Source organism: Phyllostomus hastatus, unplaced genomic scaffold, assembly GCF_019186645.2.
Source record: "Phyllostomus hastatus isolate PE091 unplaced genomic scaffold, TTU_PhHast_1.1 phas_contig_30, whole genome shotgun sequence".
NCBI lineage: Eukaryota > Metazoa > Chordata > Mammalia > Chiroptera > Phyllostomidae > Phyllostomus > Phyllostomus hastatus.
Window position 1 is genome coordinate 1506384 of NW_025333841.1, and position 20029 is coordinate 1526412.

At 43.9% G+C, this 20029-nt stretch overlaps 1 protein-coding gene and 1 long non-coding RNA gene across 4 annotated transcripts in view; one reads left to right on the plus strand and one right to left on the minus strand.

Moving 5' to 3' along the window:
* Positions 1-7796: 7796 nt before the first annotated feature.
* The window catches only part of SLC16A2 (solute carrier family 16 member 2), a 108476-nt gene continuing 96243 nt past the window's right edge, over positions 7797-20029 (plus strand). For both annotated transcript variants that reach the window (XM_045839373.1, XM_045839374.1), the window contains exon 1: positions 7797-8956. In XM_045839373.1, coding sequence (XP_045695329.1) covers positions 8539-8956 — 418 coding nt within the window. In that variant the 5' untranslated portion in view covers positions 7797-8538. The remainder of the gene's footprint in view (positions 8957-20029) is intronic.
* Positions 8785-20029, minus strand: part of LOC123819075 — a 108637-nt gene continuing 97392 nt past the window's right edge. Inside the window, exon 3 of one of the 2 annotated variants that reach the window (XR_006785773.1) lies at positions 8785-8910. This is a non-coding gene — a long non-coding RNA (uncharacterized LOC123819075). Of the gene's footprint in view, positions 8911-14323; positions 15690-20029 lie in introns of those variants that run through there. The other variant, XR_006785772.1, reaches the window with a different exon arrangement.

Genomic DNA, 20029 nt, shown 5'->3' on the forward strand with positions numbered 1-20029 from the left:
AGGTGTATATGGGAGGCAATCGATCGATGTTTCTCTCTCACATCAATGTTTGTTTCTCTCTCTCTAAAATCAATAAAAACATATTCTCGGGTAAGAAAAAACAGTTTCCTTAATGCAAAATAATATTGAATGTAAATTGTGATTGGAAAAAAATTTTAAAAGACCTTCCTTAGTAAAAGACTATGTCCTTTCTACATTTTCTATATTTTAGTGTTAAAATATCATTTCATTAATATCATATGATGAACCATGTCTTCACATAGCAACATTAAAATTGACGTTTTTATGTTGGTCTCCAAAATTTTGGAAGAAATTGCACTAGTCTTTCAGATCCAAATTTTGGGTTATTGTTTCAGTATAATGGTTTAAAAACCTGGTATGCATTAATACTACCAGAAGCTTTGTTAAAACTATGTATTCCTGGCTCCCACCACCAGATATTCTGATTTAGCAAGTGTGGAATGGGATCAGGAGTCAATAATCTTACAAAAGTCTCCAGGTGACTCTGATGTGCAACCACGTTAGGGAACCACTGATATGGTTCACCCACTAGTAGGAATAATCAAGGGCATAAATAATTGGAACGATTTCATTTTGGACAAAAAGAGCACATTCTTTCACTTGCAGTATAAACCAGAGACTTCCACTGGGGTTTCCCAAGGTCCACAGTCAGAAAGGAAAATAATTTAAAGTGCTTACAGGGTCCATATCTCACTTATTTGTCATGAGTATGAACCAAGTTTTTATCACCTAGAAATCACAAACTCCTTGACATTGCCCTTATCAATACTTTTTGATATATCTCCTCAGGCAAAGAAAACAAAAGAAAAAAATAAACAAATGGAACTACATAAAAAAATAGATTTTGCACAGCAAAGGAAACTATCAACAAAATGAAAAGGGAACCCACTGTATGAAAGAACATATTCACTAATGATACATGTGATAAGGGATTAATATCTAAAATTTATGAAGACCTCATATAACTTAATACCAAAAACAAACAAACAATCCAATTAAAAAATTTCCAGAGGACCTGAATAGATACTTCTCCAAAGAGGACATACAGATGACTAATAGACGTATGAAAAGATGAAATAAAGAACAAACTGATAGTAACCAGAAGGGAGGTAGGACGGGACAATGGGGGAAAAGGGAGAAGGGTCATCAAGGAACATGTATAAAGGACACATGGACAAAACCAAAGGAGGGTAGGACTGAGGCTGGGAGATGGGGATGGGTGGGGTGGGGAAGAGTGGTGGGGGAAAATGGAGACAACTGTACTTGAACAACAATAAAAAATGTGGAAAAAATAAAAATAAAAAATGTCCAGAAGACCTGAATAGGCACTTCTCCAAAGAGGACATACAGATGACCAATAGATATATGAAAAGATGCTCAACATCACTAATCATCAGAGAAATGCAAATTAAAACCACAATGAAATATCACCTCACACATGTCAAAATGGCCATCAATAAATGAACAAACAAGTATTGCCAAGGATAAGGAGAAAAGGAATGCCTTGTGCACTGTTGGTGAGATTGCATATTGGTGCAGCCAGTACAGAGAATAGTATGGAGGTTCCTCAGAAAATTAAAAATAGAACTGCCTTACGACCCAACAATTCCACTTCTAGATATTTATCTGAACAAGTTCAAAACACCAATTCAAAAAGATACGTGCATTGCTATATTCACTGCAGCATTGTTCACAATAGCCAAGATAAGGAAGCAACCCAAGTCCCGTCAGTAGATGATTGGAAAAAGAAGATGTGGTACAAATATAATGGAATGTTACTGAGCCATAATAAAGAATAAAATCTGACCATTTGCAATAACATGGACCTAGAGGGTACTATGTTAACTGAAATAAGTCAGGCAGAGAAAGACAAATACCAAATAATTTAACTTATATATGGAATGCAAAGAACAAAATAAATGAACAAACAAAAAAGAAACAGACTCATTCACATAGAGAACAGAGTGGTGGTTGCCAGATGGGAGGTGGGTAAGGGGGTTAAAGGACTGGATGAAAAAGGTGAAGGGATTAAGAAGTACAAATTGGTAGCTACAAGTGCTGGGAATATAAACTACAGCATGGGGAATATAGTCACATTACCAGTGGGGAGGGGGAGAGGGAGAATGGGGGGAAAAGGTACAGGGAATAAGAAGCATAATAGGTAGGCACAAAATATAAAGGAGGAGGTTAAGAATAGTATAGGAAATAGAGAAGCCAAAGAACATATATGTATAGTTCATGGGCATGAACTAAGGGAGGTGGGGAATGCTGGAGGGTGGGGCGGCAGTGCAGGGAGAAAGGAGATAAAGGGGAGAAAAAATTGGGACAACTATAATAGCATAATCAATAAAATACACCTAAAAATAAATATAGCTCTATTTTTCTAGATTTTTAATAGGTGGTTTTATTCTGCTATTCTTTTTGAAAAAAATTATTTTATTGTTGTTCAATTACAGTTTTCTGCATTTCCCCCCACCACTCTTCCCATCCCACCCAAATCCACCTCCCTCCCTTGCTGCCACGCTACCCCTTGGCTTTGTCCATGTGTCCTTTATAGTAGTTCCTGAAAACCCTTCCCCCCATTATCCCCTCCCACCTCCCCTCTGGTTACTGTTAGATTGTTTTTAATTTCAATGTCTCTGGTTATATTTTGCTTGCTTTTTTCTTTAAATGGAACTGCTTTTTGACCCAGCAATTCCATTGCTGGGATTATCCTAAGAACTTTGAGACACCAATCCAAAAGAACCTATGCACCCCAATGTTCATAGTGGCACAATTTACAATAGTACTGGAAGCAACCTAAGTGCCCATCAGTAAATGAGTGGATCAAAAAATTATGCTACATTTACACAATGCAATACTACACAGCAGAGAGAAAGAAGGAGCTCCTACCCTTTGTGACAGCATGGATGGAACTGGAGAGCATTATACTAAGTGAAATAAGCCAGGTGGTGAGGGACAAATACCATATGATCTCACCTTTAACTGGAAAATATAGCTCTATTTTGTGGATAACGGTAAAAAATTATATTGCAATAACTGTGATTTATTGGGAGATCACTTTGTAAATTGTATAAATGTCAAACCACTATGCTCTAAACCTGAAACCAATATAAAATAATATTTAATGCCAAATATAATTGGAAATTGAAAAAAAAGAAAAAGGACTTCTGGCCAAGATGCAGACATAGGTAGATACACTTTGCCTCCTCACACAACCAAAAGAAGGACAATGAATTTAAAAACAGAAAAGCAACCAGAACTGCCAGAAAATTGAACTGTATGGAAGTCCAACAACCAAGGAGTTAAAGAAGAAACATTCATTCAGACTGATGTGCTGAGACAAAAAAATATGGCCCAAATGAAAGAACAGATCAAAGTTCCAAAATAGAACTAAGTGATGAGGAGATGGCCAACCTATCAGATGCATAATTCAAAATGCTGGTAATCAGGATGCTCACAGAAATGGTTGAGTGTGGTTGCAAAGTAGGGGAAGAAGTGAAGGCTATGCAAAGTGAAATAAAGGAAAATGTGCAGGGAACCGACAGTGATGGGAAGGAAACTGGGACTCAAATCTATGATTTGGAGCAGAAGGAAGAAATAAACACTCAACCAGAACAGAATGAAGAAAAAAGAATTCAAAAAAAATGAGGAAAGGCTGAGGAACCTGCAGGATAACATTAAACGTTCCAACATCCGAATCATAAGGGTGCCAGAAGGAGAAGAGGAAGAGCAAGAAACTGAAAACTTATTTGAACAAATAATGAAGGAGAACTCTTCCAATCTGGGAAAGGAAATAAACATACAAGTCCAGGAAGTCCAGGAAGCCCAGAGAGTCCTAAAGAAGTTGGTTCCAAAGAAGAACACACCAAGACACATCATAATTAAATTACCCAAGATTAAAGATAAGGAGAGAATCTTAAAAGCAGTAAGAGAAAAGGAGACAGTTACCTACAAAGGAGTTCCCATAAGACTATCAGCTGATTTCTCAAAAGAAACCTTACAGGCAAGAAGGGGCTGGAAAGAAGCATTCAAAGTCATGAAAGGCACGGACCTACATCCAAGATTACTCTATCCAGCAAAGCTATCATTTAGAATGGAAGGACAGATAAAGTATTTCCCAGACAAGGTAAAGCTAAAGGGGTTCATCATCACCAAGCCCTTATTCTATAAAATGTGAAAGGGACTTACCTAAGAAAAATAAGATGATTAAAAATATAAATAGTAAAATGACAAGCTCACAACTGTCAACAACTGAACCTAAAAACAAAAACAAAAACAAACTTAAGCAAACAACTAGAACAGAGACAGAATCACAGAAATGGAGATCACATGGAGGGTTATCAGTAGGAAGTGGGTGGGAAGAGAATGGGGGAAAAGGTACAGAGAATAAGAAGCATAAATGGTAGGTACAAAATGGACAGGGGAGGTTAAGAATAGTATAGGAAATGGCCCTGGCTGTAGTTCAATTTCCAGTAAGAGCACACGCCTGGGTTGCAGACCAGGTCCCCAGTGGTGGCCATGTGAGAGGCAACCACACATTGATGTTTCTCTCTCTCTGTCTCCCTCCCTTCCCCTTTCTCTAAAAATAAATAAATAAAATCGTTTTTTTAAAAAAAGAATAGTATAGGAAATGCAGAAGCCAAAGAACTTATATGTACAACCCATGGACATGAACTAAGGTGGAGGTATACTTATGGGAGGGGGCATGAGGGAGGAGGTGAATAAAGGGGAGAAAATAATGGGACAACTGTAATAGCATAATCAATAAAATATATTTAAAAATAAATAATTAAAAATTCAAAAAAGAAAAGGACAGGAAGTCACAGGCACCTTTGTACCTGGGATCCTAATTCCCTATCTCAATTAATACTATCATCATCCTTTCCTTAACTCAAGGAAAAAATGTCAGCATCAGCTTTGCTTCTTGTTTTTCCTTCATGATGCAAACCTGTTCTGTCAACTCTACCATAACTGAGATTCACAGAGCCGTCCCTTTGTCTTTATCCCCACAGTGAGTGCCTTCTTTTAGACCATCAACATTTTTTACCTGGTTCATTTCTTAGTTTCCTTACCTCTTTTCTTTCCAAGACAACATCTTTCTATACTGCTGCCAGTTTTTGGTCTAAAATGGAGATCTGATGTTAGTCTCCTACTCAGAAATCTCCAGTGGTTTTTTTGAATATTCAAAATAAAGCCTATACTTCTCAGCATAGCATTTAATAACTCTTTGAAGTTGGTATTAACTCCATTTTGCAGATAAAAAAAAGCTCAGGGAGAGGAAACAACTTGCTTAGGGTCACATAGGTATGTAATAGTAGAACCAAGATTAGAATCCAGGTGGCCTCATGCCGGTGCTCTAGCCATTATAAAAGTACTTCTAAAGAGGGGAGAAAGGGTAGGTACTATGTGTGTTGTTAAAATGATGGGATGATGGTTACACAATCCTGTGTCCTGAATGGGGCACATATTTTGAAGTTCACACAAATAAGCAAAGATCTCTTAATGTCTTTGTAGACTTGAACAGTTGACTTAACCTTAGAACCTCTGTTTACTCACTTAGAAAAGAGGGGCAAATTATTTCAACCCTGAAGGGTTGTTATGAATACTATATGAAATGTAAAGGAGTAGCATAGTTGTAGCTTCACAGGAGCATCTCAAAGAGTGTCTTTGCCCACCCTCACCTCCCTCTCCAGTGGCCTAAAAAGTCCATTTAGACAATGAGGAAAATAGAATTTAGACAGTAGGGGTGTGGGATGGACTGTAAGACTCCAGGGTCTATTCCTAGTTTGGGGCTGCAGAAAACCTTTTTCAGGCTCTTAATCAGGTTCAGGGTAGGGTTCTCTTGTGAAAAGTTAGTAATGTGTGTGGTAAAATTCCTGACTAAAAGCAAATCTTAAGCCCCAGTGCCCATAATATCCATGATTTGTCACTTCTCATGGTTGAAGCACTGTGGATTTTTATTAAAATACAAACGTTTTCTGGGAGAGGCAGCATAGACCAGGTGGGGCAAAAGTAGATTTAGTTTGTATTGACAATAACAATAATTAATAATAATACAAGAATAAGTGTTTTAAGCCCTGGCTGGCGTAGCTCAGTGGATTGAGCGCGGGCTGGGAACCAAAGTGTCCCAGGTTCGATTCCCAGCCAGGGTACATTCCTGGGTTGCAGGCCATAACCCCCAGCAACCACACATTGATGTTCCTCTCTCTCTCTCTCCCTCCCTCCTTTCTCTCTCTAAAAATAAATAAATAAAATCTTTAAAAAAAAAGAATAAGTGTTTTGATACCCACAACTGCAAAGTTACTTTTGCCCCACCCTGTATATTAACTTTTTGGCCTGATTAGCTTTCACTTACCTCTTATTATGAGCAGAGTCTTTGTATGCCTCTGTGCTTTCTTCCTCTTAGGCAGGGACACCCCACCACACCCACCCCACCGCACCCCCAGCCTATTAAAATCCTTCTCAACCTTTAAGGTCCATCTAAGTCACTACCTCCTCAAGAAGCCTACTGTGATAGGTAAACCAGATGCTGCTTTTCCTTGCCTGTCACTGTCTTTGGGAGCACTAAGTCCTAGAGCTGCTGTGGAGTGTGAGGCTTGGCTGTACGGAGACCTATCTCAAATTCCTGCTTGTACTTGACTTGCCCCTTAGCATTAGGCTAATAAATGCCTTGACCTCGTTGAGCTTCAGATTTACTGCTTGGAAACATTTGATGATAATAATACTTACCTCAGGGCAAAATAGGGGAGGTACTCTCTCTATTCGCTGGAGCAATGCTTGCTCTGCTGACTAGCATAGCCCCTGTAATTTGTGAATTTGGCCGATTTCTTTCGTGAGACCAAAAGCCTCCCCTATCCTTCCGCCCAGTTTAGCCCGCCCTCAGGTGCTTTATGACTCCATGTTCTTGGGCAGCTGGCGCAGCCCCGATCTGCAGACCATGCAGTCTTTTCACAGAGCAAAAAGGTTAATGAGATGCAGGGTAGAAAAGGCTTGACGCTCACCCGCCTGCTGGTGAGGAGCGGAGTAGCTTGGTAACCACGCCGCGACCTCATGATTAGTTGTATTAGACGCGCGGGCCCATTGGGGAGGCAGAACTTCCCGGGATCGAGGGGACCGCCCCAAGGGCTGAGGCTGAGCACAGCCGAACAGTCCTATTGGGCTGCCCGGGAGGGCGTATTACCCCCCGCTCCCCGCCTCTCCCTCGCTCCACCCCCATCCCCCAGGGCCGGAGCGCTCTCTGAGGGAGCAAACTCTCCCTTACCCTAGCGGGGCTGGGCCCTTAGTCTAGGACATTCAGCGGGACTCACAACTCTTATACCAAATGTGGAGGGAAGGGGCCTTTGTGTGCTGGGAAGACATCCCTCCGCTAGCAGCTCCGAATCTCGAGCGCCCAAACTGCGGGGACAGAGGCCTGAGGGACCTGCTTGGCTGGGATGGCGGGGGGCCGGGCAGCTTTTGCCTAACCTGGAGGCTTAACCTCAGGCCGATTTCTAATTCCCCCAAGCTCGACAGTCAGCTGGGAGGAGCCTGAGCTAAGTCGGGCTCTTTTCCCTTCTCAGGCCCGGCCCCCTCCTGTGCCACTGCACCTCTTTCCCTCCCTGGTCCGGCCCCTGGCCCAGACCCAGCCCTCTAAGGCTACGTTGGGCTGCAGGTTGGCGCAAACAAAGCCCTGATTGACTGCCGGGAGGGGAGGGCCTCAAAGCTAGGCCGCCTCCTCCCCTTCGCGCCCCGCGTGGGATTTGCCGGGAAGGGCGGGGGCAGAGGGGAGAGGCTAGAGGAGTAGTATGCAGGGTTGTGGGGGTGTACGCAGGTTTAGAGGCCCCGGGCTCGAGAAGATTGTACCCTGCTCTGTTCTAAGCCTAAATTGTCCCCTTCAGGTCGCCCCCCTCAAGCCCAAGGGGTGTATAGAAACTCCCTAGCGCTGGGTGGGATCTCTCACTTGCCAGCTCTCGTCCTGAGGTCCCCGGGGGCACCCCAGTTCCATACTCCTTGTTTGAAAGGAGAACAGCGGGAGCTAAGGACAGGCGCGGTCTTCGTTGGGGATGGAGTTTATTGATATCCGTTTGGAGCTTGCGAGGAGGAGAGGGCAGGAGAACAAGATACTTTGTGCCCTCGTATTTCCATTTTAACTCTCCTTTTACTGGGTGTCTAGACGAGGAGGACAGGATTTAAGAGTTTGGAAAGGGAGTTGAGGTACGCAGCGGCGGCTACAGTATGTACACAAGTAGGAGGAGGAGGAAGGGCTGGGAAGAAGAGAGGCTGTAGCGGCTGCCGGTTGAGGGAGGAAGAGGTGGGGGTGGGGGAGGAGGAGAGGGAGGAGAGAGATGACATGGGAGAGGAGGAGGGGGCTTGAAAAGGGGAGGAGGAGAGGGCTCAAGGGGCCGTCTGTCGCGGGACAGGCTGGCCAGCTGGGGCGAGGAGCCGGGAGGAGGAGGCTGTGGCGGCAGCAGCAGAAACAAGCACCAGCCACACAGCGGCTTCTCCGGCCCGAGCAGCTACAGTCCCCTGGCCGCGATGGCGCTGCAAAGCGCTGCAAGCGAGGAAGCCAAGGGGCCCCAGCGGGAGGCACACCAGAAACAGCAGGGGCGGGTGGGTAGCCCTGAGCCGGAGCCGGAGCCCTTGCCACTGCCCCCACCGGAGCCCCAGCCGGAGCCCCAGCCAGAGCCCCAGCCCCTACCAGACCCTGCCACCCTGCCGGAGCTGGAGTTTGAGCCTGAGCTGGTGCATGAATCCGAGCCCACGCCCACCGTGGAGACCCGTGGTACAGCGCGGGGCTTCCAGCCCCCTGAAGGTGGTTTTGGCTGGATGGTGGTCTTCGCTGCCACCTGGTGCAACGGCTCTATCTTTGGCATCCAGAACTCCTTTGGGATCCTCTACTCCATGCTGCTGCAGGAGGAAAGAGAGAAGAATCGCCAAGTGGAGTTCCAAGCAGGTGAGCTCCCCCGAGCGCCCCACCTGGCATTCTCAAGGCAAGGGTTTCTGTTCCCACTGCTACAGACCCCATACCTCCTGCTCCAAGGAACCCTTCCAGCGCGCCGTTTCGATTCCTCCCCTTGCCCATTACCCATAAAGCTGGTAAGGCGCGTGTTGGGGGGCTCCGGGCAGCCTTGCTGGGGAGAGTTAAGAGCAAGACATCCTGGGTGAGACCGGGGACATTTATTGATCACAGGACAGGGAATGAACTTTATTGCCCTGGGACAAACCCAGACACATCTTTTGAGTTTTAAGTACCCTGACCGTGTTTACTGGGGAGAATATTTGCAAAATGTTTTTTTGGGGGGGGGGTGGGGGCGAAGTCATGGAGAGAGAAGAGAGCTAGGAGGCTGGGAGGACTTTAAAAGAAACACCGTACCGCGGATCTCTGCAAGCAGCCCCTGTTCTTGTTCGGGGGGCGGACACTTTAGGAATCCTAGTGACTCTGAGCGAACAGTCAAACACAAGGCAGGGGTGTGTGTCTGCAGCACAGAGAGGAAGGGAGGGAGTGCGAGTGGGGGTGTACACACGTCTCTGCCCACGTTGGTTACGGCCCAGCCGGGCCCGGCTGTCCTCTGCCACTCTGAGGGAGCAAGCGGATCTCTGTCCCTTGTGTGCTGAACCCCAAAGCAGGCAGGAGGCAGTCTCCGAGTTCTCGTGCCCAGAGAGGCGTGAAGCGGCTGGCAGGCTGGGCCCTGTGGCTCACTCCGCGCCGCCCTCAACTTCAGCCATGCCCTCTCTGGTGCCCCGCGCCTCTCCGCTATCCTCGGGGTGCCTCTTTCACCCTTAGTCGTAATGCCCGCCTCCTCCTCTGCCGCTTTCGCGGGAGGCCAACTCGGTCTTAACCCCTAAGACAAGCAGGGCTGAGAGGCATAGTCCTCACTCTCCAGGCCGGTGGCCCCAGGACCTCAGGCTTGTGTGCACCTCGCATTTAGCCCGCATGTGAGCACAGAGAGTTCAAAGGAGCCCGTTTTCTCAGCAAGCCACCGACAAAGCCCCTCAGCAGTTCTGTTGAGGAGTCTGAGAAGGCAGCTGAGAGGCTGGGCAAGCCCTCTCCCTCAAGGCTCGCTCCCTCTTGTGGCTCCTCCGGACAGCTACATTTGTGACCTGCTGCAAGTTTGCAGCTCAGAATATGTGGCTTCTCACAGTATTGCCCTGGGCTGAAGGGTTCCCTTACACCCCCAACACATCTGCTGCTCTCTGAGGGGGCCTGAGAGTTATTTTGTGAAGATAGAAACCCTGAATTACGGGGCGTCCACCTGTGGGTCCCCTGGGCCTTTGGAGAGCTTCTACTGCTCTCAACCAAGGACTCATTGTTTTAGTTTCTAGCTTCACTGAACTGCTCTTGAAGTGGTTTGGGGGCTCTTGGTGCATCTGATATTGTGAGCTATTGGTGCCAGTGTGGGAGCCCCACTTGAAAGTTTGAGTGTGTGTCAGCGGCTGTCCAGAGCAGTCTCAGGATTGCCCAGAATGCATTGATGCTTGAGTGGAGTGGGTCGCTGGACTGCGTAGAACAACTTCTGCCGGGAAGTTACTGCCATGCTCAATCCTAGGATTATCTTTTCCTGCTTTGATGCCCTTGAGGGGCTCTTGGGGAGGCAGCTAGGGTAGGGCCTCTGGGTGTTGCCTAGGTTACCTGGGAGGGCACCTGCTGAGTATTGCTCTGTGGTTGAAGGCAGGCAGTTGGCTTTTGGGGTCAGTGGAAAATTCTGGGTGAAACTACTCTGGGAGGTAGTGGGGGATGGGTTGGAGCTAGGCCCCACACTCATGTCGTGTGAGCAGGCCTAGAGCTGAGGCCTTAGGAGTGTGTAATAAAACTTTGAATAACCACTATTTTACCAGGAAGAGGTTCACCGTTAGGGAACACACTTCAAAGTAGGTGATCCTGGGTACTCACAGGGAGGGCTGGTTGGGACTTTCCTGTCAAGACCTAACAGTGCAGCTGGGAAGGGGGGTGTGGTGGGTTGTGCAGAGGTGCCGGCTGATGTGTACTCTGACGCAGACTAGGTGCATTGAGAGGCTGGAGTTACTGGTTTAAATTCTGGTTAGTATAGGTCAGGAAGGGTCAGAAAGGAATTTGGTATGTCCCAAGGGTCTCAGAATACTTTAGCTTGGGTCCTTGCTGGAGTGCGTCTTGAATTCATGAAAGTTCTTTTTTTTGTTTTTTTTTTTGTGTGTGTGTGAGGGTTTTTTGTTTTTTTTTGTTTTTTTGATACTGAAGGCTCTAGGGAACACCTCAGTTTTTAATTTGAAAAAGTCAGAAACATTCCCACCACATTCCCAAGCTCCTACAAAATCTCATCCTCAGGACTACCTTTCTTGAGCCCCTCAGCCTTTTCAAGCAACCATTTAGGTCCTGAGATTCCAAATGTGTCTGCTTCCATATACTTCCTGCAGTTTACCCAAAATTTCCCAGCCACCTGTGCCACAGGGCTGTTTTCTCAAAGGGATAGAAGAAGCCAGCAGAAGCTTGCCAAAATCTTTATCAGCCACTATTTTCCCAATAGCCATTCTGGGGAACACAGAACATACACCTTCACAGTCAAGGAGATTGGAGCATTGTCTATTTATATTAATGTGTGACATGCCTTCCATCTATAAAAATTTATGAATATAATGTTTGGAGGCACCCCACAACCAAATTTCTCTTTGGCTAGGCCTAATATCTTCATAGCCTTAAACCTGCACTGATGGACTTAATGGGTCTAAGTTTCTTCAAGTGATTTGAACTGTTGTGAGGGAGCCCTAGAGAAAGGTAGTTTTGACATTTGGGGGATAAATCCATATCATAGAGGTCTCTGGGCATGGGGAAAAGTCACAAAGAGTAAAAAGCAAGTGAAACTGAAGCCATTCTAGAGCATGTAATGCATAGTTTCTGTGGACTCTAATGTGTGCAGTTGTTGGTGATACTAGCAATGTATCTTGTCTCTTTTCTTCACCTGTTTTGAAAGGGAAGCCAATTTTCCTTGTGTCTTAGGCCTGGGAGGACTTCCAGGCAAAAGTTTCCTGAGATGGAGGCAAGTGACCAAAGTCTGATTTAGGGAAAAAAGGGAAAAGATCAGGAAAGAAATGAGCTTGTACTCTTTGTAGAGCTTGTGAGAAATTTGGGAGTCCCTCAACCCAGACTGAGTAGCAGACAGGACAAGGGCAACCAGGCAATTTGGTGGAAAGTATAACATGTCTTCCTGGGATGAGAGGGAAGCCTTTTGAAGAAAAAGAGAAAAAGGAGCAAGGTGGCATTGTTTGTAGGTCCCAGCTCATTACTGAACTCTGAGTTAGAGCTGGGGCAGGGTTAGAGTTGGGGGTCCAGGCGACAAGGCAGAGCAAGCCAGAGTTGTTAACATTAGCTCCAAGCTTAGGTCTTTTTAAACATGCTCCAGAGTAAACCTATTACCCTACATTTCCCACCTGGACTGCCAGTATAGCACTGAGCTATAAAATATAATGGGAGGCGTCTTTTATTGGGCAGTTTATAAGCATGGCCCTTGCAGACTCCCAGGTGGGGAGAGTATGCCTAGGGCTTTCATCACCCAGGAACAGGGACAATGGTCCAAGAAGGTTGGTCACAAGATAGTTCAGGTTCATGGGCTACTCTGATGAAGATATAATTTTCTAAGCATGGGAAAATGGTACGCTCTGCCTTTTGGGCAAACAAATTCCCAAGAATAGGTGAGGCCAGTGACAGATTAGACTGTCTTTCTCTTCCTCACCTTAGGGGCTTTCATTGTTTGGTGCATTGTCTCATTAGGCTGACCTTTCAATTGTTGATGCTGGGAGCTAGGTATCTTTTGAACAAACCCGCCAATGTTTTGCCTTTGGCCGAAGGCTTTTGCCTACTGTCCAGAGAAGCTAGATCAGGATGGCTCAGAGCCTGCTATGGAGCTTCAGGTCGCAGGGCCTGTCATATTTCAAATCACTCCTCTCTGCTGCCTCTCCAACCAAACTGGGTCCCAAACTGAGGCCTTGACTCATACTGGAAGGCATGAGGAGGAGAGGTTGGGCTATTTGGAACTCAACCAGGGACTCAACCTTGTTTGAGTTGGAGTAGCTGGTTGAGGCTGGATTCTTGGCTTACTGTTTAGTAGCCTCAAATGTTCATTCAAAGTCTAAATCTGGATCCCAAAGGGCTGGTGATCTCAGTAATACTAGCTAGACAGTGACTATGAGTTAGATGACTTGTATTCTTGACTTGCTGTGTGACTTTGGGTAGGCACTTTACTTCTCTGTACCTCAGTTTATCCATCTGTGAAATGAGAGGGTTAGACTAGATGAATTTTCTAGCTCTGCCATTCTATCTATCTAGAATTCTGTGATACTTTATTTTTTACATTTACCTGGCATAATTTTTGACTCATTCAGACAAATGAATTTGTTAATCTGCCTGAATTAGGGTACAGATAGGTTGGGAGGAGATTGGGAAAGAAATGAAAAGCCATGTAGATATCATTTTTCTACATCATGTGTAAAGACTACCATGCTTTTCATATGTAGTGATGTAGTTGAAAAAAACCCACTCCTATTTTACCCAGTATCCAAAAGCAGCTCTAGACGTACAACTGCTTCTCCCAGAATGTCCTGCTCAGCTTAGAAATGGGCCTCCAAGAGGATTTTTTCAACTTGGTGTGGTACAGGTTAGCAGAGTGGGTCTGTATGCTGCTGTTTCCTAGCATTTGAACTGGTTCTAAAAAGCTTTAAACTGTAAACGTTCCCTTAAGCCTAAACATTTGGACCCTTCTCCTGAAGCTTAATTTCCCACATCTCATTCTCATTTCTCAGAAATTCATGGTTACTATGATCTTGGTTTGCTGTTACTTCAAGATAGAAGAGTAAACCAAGATTCCTACATGGTGAGTGTGGGAAGGCTGCCTCTTGCAATCCTAGAGAAGTCCTCTTGGGTAGCCACAATCACTGTTCAACTTCAGCTTCACTCAAGGCTTAGCTGAGAGTGTGGCTACTGAAATAGCAGGAACAGAGCTCTCTCTCCTTTTCTCTGAATTTATACTTAATTGTCATTGGAAATATTTTCTCCAGTGTCATGAAGAGTAAACAAGCAGAATTTCATTTGCAGAAATATGTAAAGGATGCCATCTCAACGTTTTGAGCAGATCAGTTTCCCAGAAGGGTGTGTTGCTTTTTCCACGAGCATCTTTTTGTTCTGTTGCATATTGAAAAGAAAGAATCATTAGGTCTTTCCAGATTGTGTGGAAAATGGAGTGGGATTTCTTATCTTGAAAAGATCTGTTTCACCTAGGATTGAATGAGTAAACCTTGGAGAAAAGCCATTATTCATAAAACCTTAGAGAAAATGTTTTATTAATATCACACACACACACACACACACACACACACACACACACACAAACTGTACACCTCAAGCCATAGATTATGAATATTTTATCTGAAAAAATCTTTTTCCACCTGTTTATAGGATCAGGTTTAATGTAACAGGGGCTTCTGTAGGGGTAATGGGGGACTAGTGCAAAGGACTCAGACTGGAAAACTTGTTAGGTGAGAGTGATGAAGAGAATATGGCATCCTTGGTTATATCTTGGCCTGTACCCCTTTGTAGCTTCCCAACAGTGGGGCTTGGAAACATTTCTTGAAAGTTTCTTTCTGCTTCCATTCTCTCCTTATCCTGTATCTCTCTTAGGACTCAAAGGAAAGAAGATTTAGGACATTCCAGCCTTCTCCCATTTTAAGGATAAAAGAGGACTAAGCCTAGGGACATATAATCATCTGCCTTGAAGATGGGTGCTGTGGTAACTAACGTGAAATTACCAGCCACCTATTTGTGAGTGGCTAATGTAGCCTGTTTGGGTGACTTGAGGAAGTACATGCCTCTTTACCGTGAGAGTCTTGCCCTCCTCTATGCTATACTTTGCTCCAGTTTCTGAGGTTGGTAGGAGAAGAAGGAATAAAATTGGCTGTCCTGACCACATATTTTCTTGGCTTCTCCATCCACCATGGTACATCATTTGTACCACCTTTGCTAGATATAGCCCCTTTCTTCCTCCAGCATTGTTCTCCCTTTTTCTTTCTTTCCCTTGCTTAATTAGAGGAACAACTGGGCTTTTGGATGTTGTACAGGCCCAACTCCAGCCTGGGTCTCAGGCCCAATTCTACACATCTCACAGAGACATCTCTTCCATTTTCCCCTTTCTCCCCTATCTTGTTTTCCACTTTCTGGGGGAAGGGTGACTTTTTATGGAGCACTCAAAAGTATGGAAGCCATCACCTCTGGATTTTTGCAGTAAGACAGCTGCTATGAAACCCTTTTTGTCATTTCCACACCTCTTCTTTTCAAAGCCCCAGGACCCCAGCCAAAGAGATAGTATCGTAGCAGGTCTTATCCGATAGTATCCAAAAATGTCCTGGTCAGTTGCACTCCTTTTTCTTCAAATCCTCACTATTATTGTCCCCTATCTCTAGGGCCAACTGACCCTCCAGAGAGTTCAGATTGGTATTCAGTATCTTCAGGAGTTCTGGATAGAGCAGAAGTCTTCATTCTATTTTGTTCCATTATCATTTCTCATCTTGCCAAAACATATTACAAAATTGATTGTAAAGGATTGAAGAAGGGAGGAGACAGATACACAAGTTCTAATTAGAGTCAAAAGTGCCTTCAGTGGGGGTGGACAGAGGGAAGTAAATTTCTTCTGACCCAGGTTAGTTGCTTCTCTGCTTCTCTGTAGCTGATGGGAGAAGAGAAAGGGAACTGTCACTAAACAAGTAGTCTCCACACAGTCTCTTTCCCCAGTCTGAAAGGGTATGTGCATGCACCCATGTGCCCTGACATGTGTGTATGTGTGTATAGCTGGGTGTGTGATGTCTGTCTGGGCTAGTGAGCACAGTTGCCTAGAACATGATATCTATGAGACTGAGTTCACAGGTTCAGTCACTTGTTCAGGTCACTGAGCTTCTCACAAAGAAAAATCTCTTCTGTTTCTCATGCGTGCCCCTCATGTGGGGTTGCCACTAATCCTAAGTAGACTGAGTAAAAGTATGGAGATGACTTCCTATAAACTCTCCTTGCTACTGGGGAAAAAACACAAAGCACATAGTTTAGTGATAACTGCTGTGCTGCATTCCACAGTATGATTTTTAACATTTACTCTTGTTAAATATAATAATAATAATAATAATAATAATAGCTAACATTTATTTAGCATTTAGCAAATAACTCTGTGCCAGGCATTATATTAAACACTATACGTGTACCAACTCATTTTAATACTGAACAACCCTAAGAGGTAGATAACATTATTTTCTCTATTTCCCAGATACAGAGATAGAGACACAGAAATTAATTAACTTGCTTAAGCTCCTATAGCAAATAATGTCTGATCCAGTATTTGAATCCAGAGAATGAACCCAGAACTCCTGCTTTTGGATATTACTTATTACATAGTAAAGATGTGTGGGGGAGGCAGCTACCAAGGGGGACTGCTGCAGAGTTTTTCATTCATAGAGCCTCATAGCATACTGATGACAAAAAGATAAAAAAAGATTACAAAAATATTTGGTGAACAAAAGTCCAATAGTCTTGTGATACACGATAACCTGCTCTAACCATTCATCTTAGTCTACCCAGAGTCATGATCCTTGGGTCCAAAAATGGCCAGAGAAACTGTCTCTTAGTTGTTTAGCTCTGAACAAGTCACATTAGTTTCCAGGGCTTCAGTGTTCTCATCTGTACAATGAGATTAACAGTATTTACTTTGATAAGACTATGAAGGTCAAATGAGATTGGGTAGGTGAAAGACCTTTGTAAATTGTAAAGGAGGTAGATGTTGTTATTATTACTATCCAGTAACCTTATCCAGCCCTTAGAAATTGAGCAGCTATACCTTTCTCTAAATATTTCTAGAAGATGAATTAACCCCTCCCTCTACCTTCCACCTCTCCACTCCATTTTTTCCCTATCTCCCCTTTGTATTCTTCTGCAATTTGACCCCTGTGTGCTGTAGCTAAGAACTGGCTGTGTTCTTTTTTGTTGTTGTTTTTCCTCAGTTTTGTAAGAGCCCAGGGAGAGGAGGGGCCAAATCCCAGGACATATACATTCAAGGAAATAAGACATGTTGAAATATTTATAGCTCTTGGCAGGAGCTCACAAACCTCCCTGAGAGTCAAGCCCTGAGTTTTTTAGTAAGAATTGCTAGGAATTGGAGGGGGCTGCTGGGTGGAGTTAGGCTGTCACTTCCTCCTGAGGGTCTCTCACAGAGCCTCTGTTATTCTGCAGGTAGTGAGGAAGAAGAAAAGGGATATTTAGGGTCAGAAGGTCCGGGCCAGGGGACTTTAAACACAGAAAGGGCCTTGCTTGTTTGTGTTCAGTTTTGGAGTGGACCAATTTCCTTGTGTTCTAAACAGGATAGCCCTGAAGAACATAGACCACAGAAAGCAACAGGCATTTTGAGCAAACATTTTAGTGACCATTTAGGGAGCCTTCATTAAAAGCATCTAATAGGCAAATCAGAATGTGAGTCTTTCTCTTCTTTGTTATAAACAGCAAAACAAAATCCCCAAGACCTTCTTTGAGACTAAGATTTCAAATATACTAGGACCTACTATTTTGATTTTCAGTTTTTTTAATGTCTGAGCTGGAAGATATTTTAGAGACTACCTGATCTTATCCCTTCTGGTTCCCATGGTAAGAAACCTTCTTGGTTTATAGGTAAGAAGTGAAATCATCATTATGGGAAGATGATTGTAGTGGAGCTTGGTTTGTAAGAGGGGTTGGGAAGTGGGTACAAGGGTTGAGACTTCTGGCATCCTGGGAGTTCGCCAGTTCAATCACTGGCATATTGACTATTTTATCTTTCCCAGAACTTTTCCAAAGTCAATTCCCAGCCAACACTTTGTGAAAAGAGATTGTATTATATTTTAATAAATATAATTTCATTTATTTAATAATAGTCAAAATTCAACAGGTACAGCCCTGGATGGTGTAGTTCAGTGGATTGAGTACAGGCCTGCAAACCAAAGGGTCACTGGTTTGATTCCCAGTCAGGGCACATGCCTGGGTTGTGGGCCAGGTCCTCAGCGTGGGGCATGCAAGAGGCAACCACACGTTGATGTTTCTCTCCCTTTCTTTCTCCTTCCCTTCCCCTCTGTCTAAAAATAAATAAATAAAACCTTTTAAAATAAAAAAAATTCAAGAGGTACAATGGTGAAGTCTCTCTCCCACCTCTGTCTCCCAGTTACCCTGTTCCCCTTGAGAGAGGCCACTAGTGTTACCTGGTGTGTCCTTTTAGAAATATTCTATGTACGTACAAACAAGTGTGTATGTGTGTTTATACGCCCTATTTTTAAAACACAAATGGTAACCTATAATTTACATTATCCTCCATTTTGCCTTTTATACTTCAAAACACATTAAGTTTATAAAGTTTCACTCTGTTTTTATAACTGCACAGTATTTCATAATATGGGTATATCATAATTTATTTAATCAACACTTTGCTAATAAGAATTCAAGCTGTTACTAATCTTTGAATATAGGCTTTGGAATCAAACAGCACTAGATTCAATTATTTGCTGTATGTCTGTCCAAAATTTTTAGCTTTTTGAAGTCTGAGTTTTCTCATGTATAAAAGAAAGATAATAATATTGTCATCATTGGTGTGGATGAGGCATATAAAAAATTATGTGCTAGGCTGGACTTTGGGTGAGCCAGAGAAGTAAAAGTATCTCTCAAGAAGTTTATAATTATTTTGAGAAGATGTACTATTCCAAACAACCATAGAGCACTGCTAAGTAGTAAAAATATGTGTACATATAAAATTGAATGCAATTTTTGTGTGATGATATGAAAAAGAGAGACAAGTATGAGGGCCAGGGGGATTAAGAAAGAGTTATAACTTGAAATTGAATTTAGCTAAGTAGAGAGGGAGCCTATGAATCAGGCAGTGGCTGGTTGAGGGTTGAGAACTAGACAGTTTGGTTGTTGCTCAGAGTCTGGGTCTTTGCCCTCTCTGGGAGTCCAGTGAGTCACTGTTCCCCATTAGGCTCTGAGCCAGCAGGTGGGATGGAGTGGAGGGGCAGGAGGAGAGGAAAATGCTTAGGATATTTGAGAGAAGGTCATGGGGTGGGGGGATGTTTGGGCATTGAGCTACAGAATGAGGTGTCTGCAAATGGCTTGTGCTATAGCCTGCCCAGCCCACATCACCTTCTCTTCCATGTCAGCAGCCCAGGCACTTTTTCTAAGGGGTTTGAGAGGAGGAGTAAAGGTCCTGGGAATAGAAGGGGCAGCAGCTCTTAGCCCCTCACCCTGAGTTCTGAACTAGCCACCAGATGCTGTGAGCCCCAGGAGAGGAATAGATTATTGAGTGATAATGATCTCTTCTATGTGTGGCACATTGTAGTTTACATTTTAGTTGATGTTTAGCCTTGCAACAGAGACAGTTACAAAATAAAATACTCAATTGAATTTCATCATGTGCCAACATCTATTATCACAACAAGTGCTATGTTGAAGGGTTCTAAAAAATGAGCAGGTGGTTTGCATTACTTAGGGAAAAGTTCATGGCAGGTAAGTGTTGTGTAAAGATTCATATTCCCATTTTATAGTTGTAGAAAGTGGAGAGAAGATTGAGGGCAAGTGAGTGACCTAAGATCACACACTCAATATTTAGCAAAGCTGAGACTAGAGTCCAGGTCTCCTAATTCCAAGTAGTTGCTCCCTGAAAGCTGGCATAGAGTTTTCTCTAAATTTGATAGCAACCAGGAGTTTCAGGGTATGGATAAGAAATGCTATGGTATGATGAAAAACAAATTAATAGGAAATTGGGAGTCAAAAAGTTAAGAGGGACCGAAATGAGGGTCATGGAAGAAAGGATCTAGGCATAGCTAAGGCCTGCTAGCCCTGGATCAAGAAAGAGTACTGGACTGGGAGTCAGGAGACCTGCATTCTGCTCCTGGCTCTGCTAATGTCCTTATAAGTCCCTTCCCCTTTCTGGGCCTCAATTTCTCCACTTATGCAATGAGAAAACTGGACCTCCCAGAGGCTTAGTGATGCTTCAAGTTAATGGTTTCT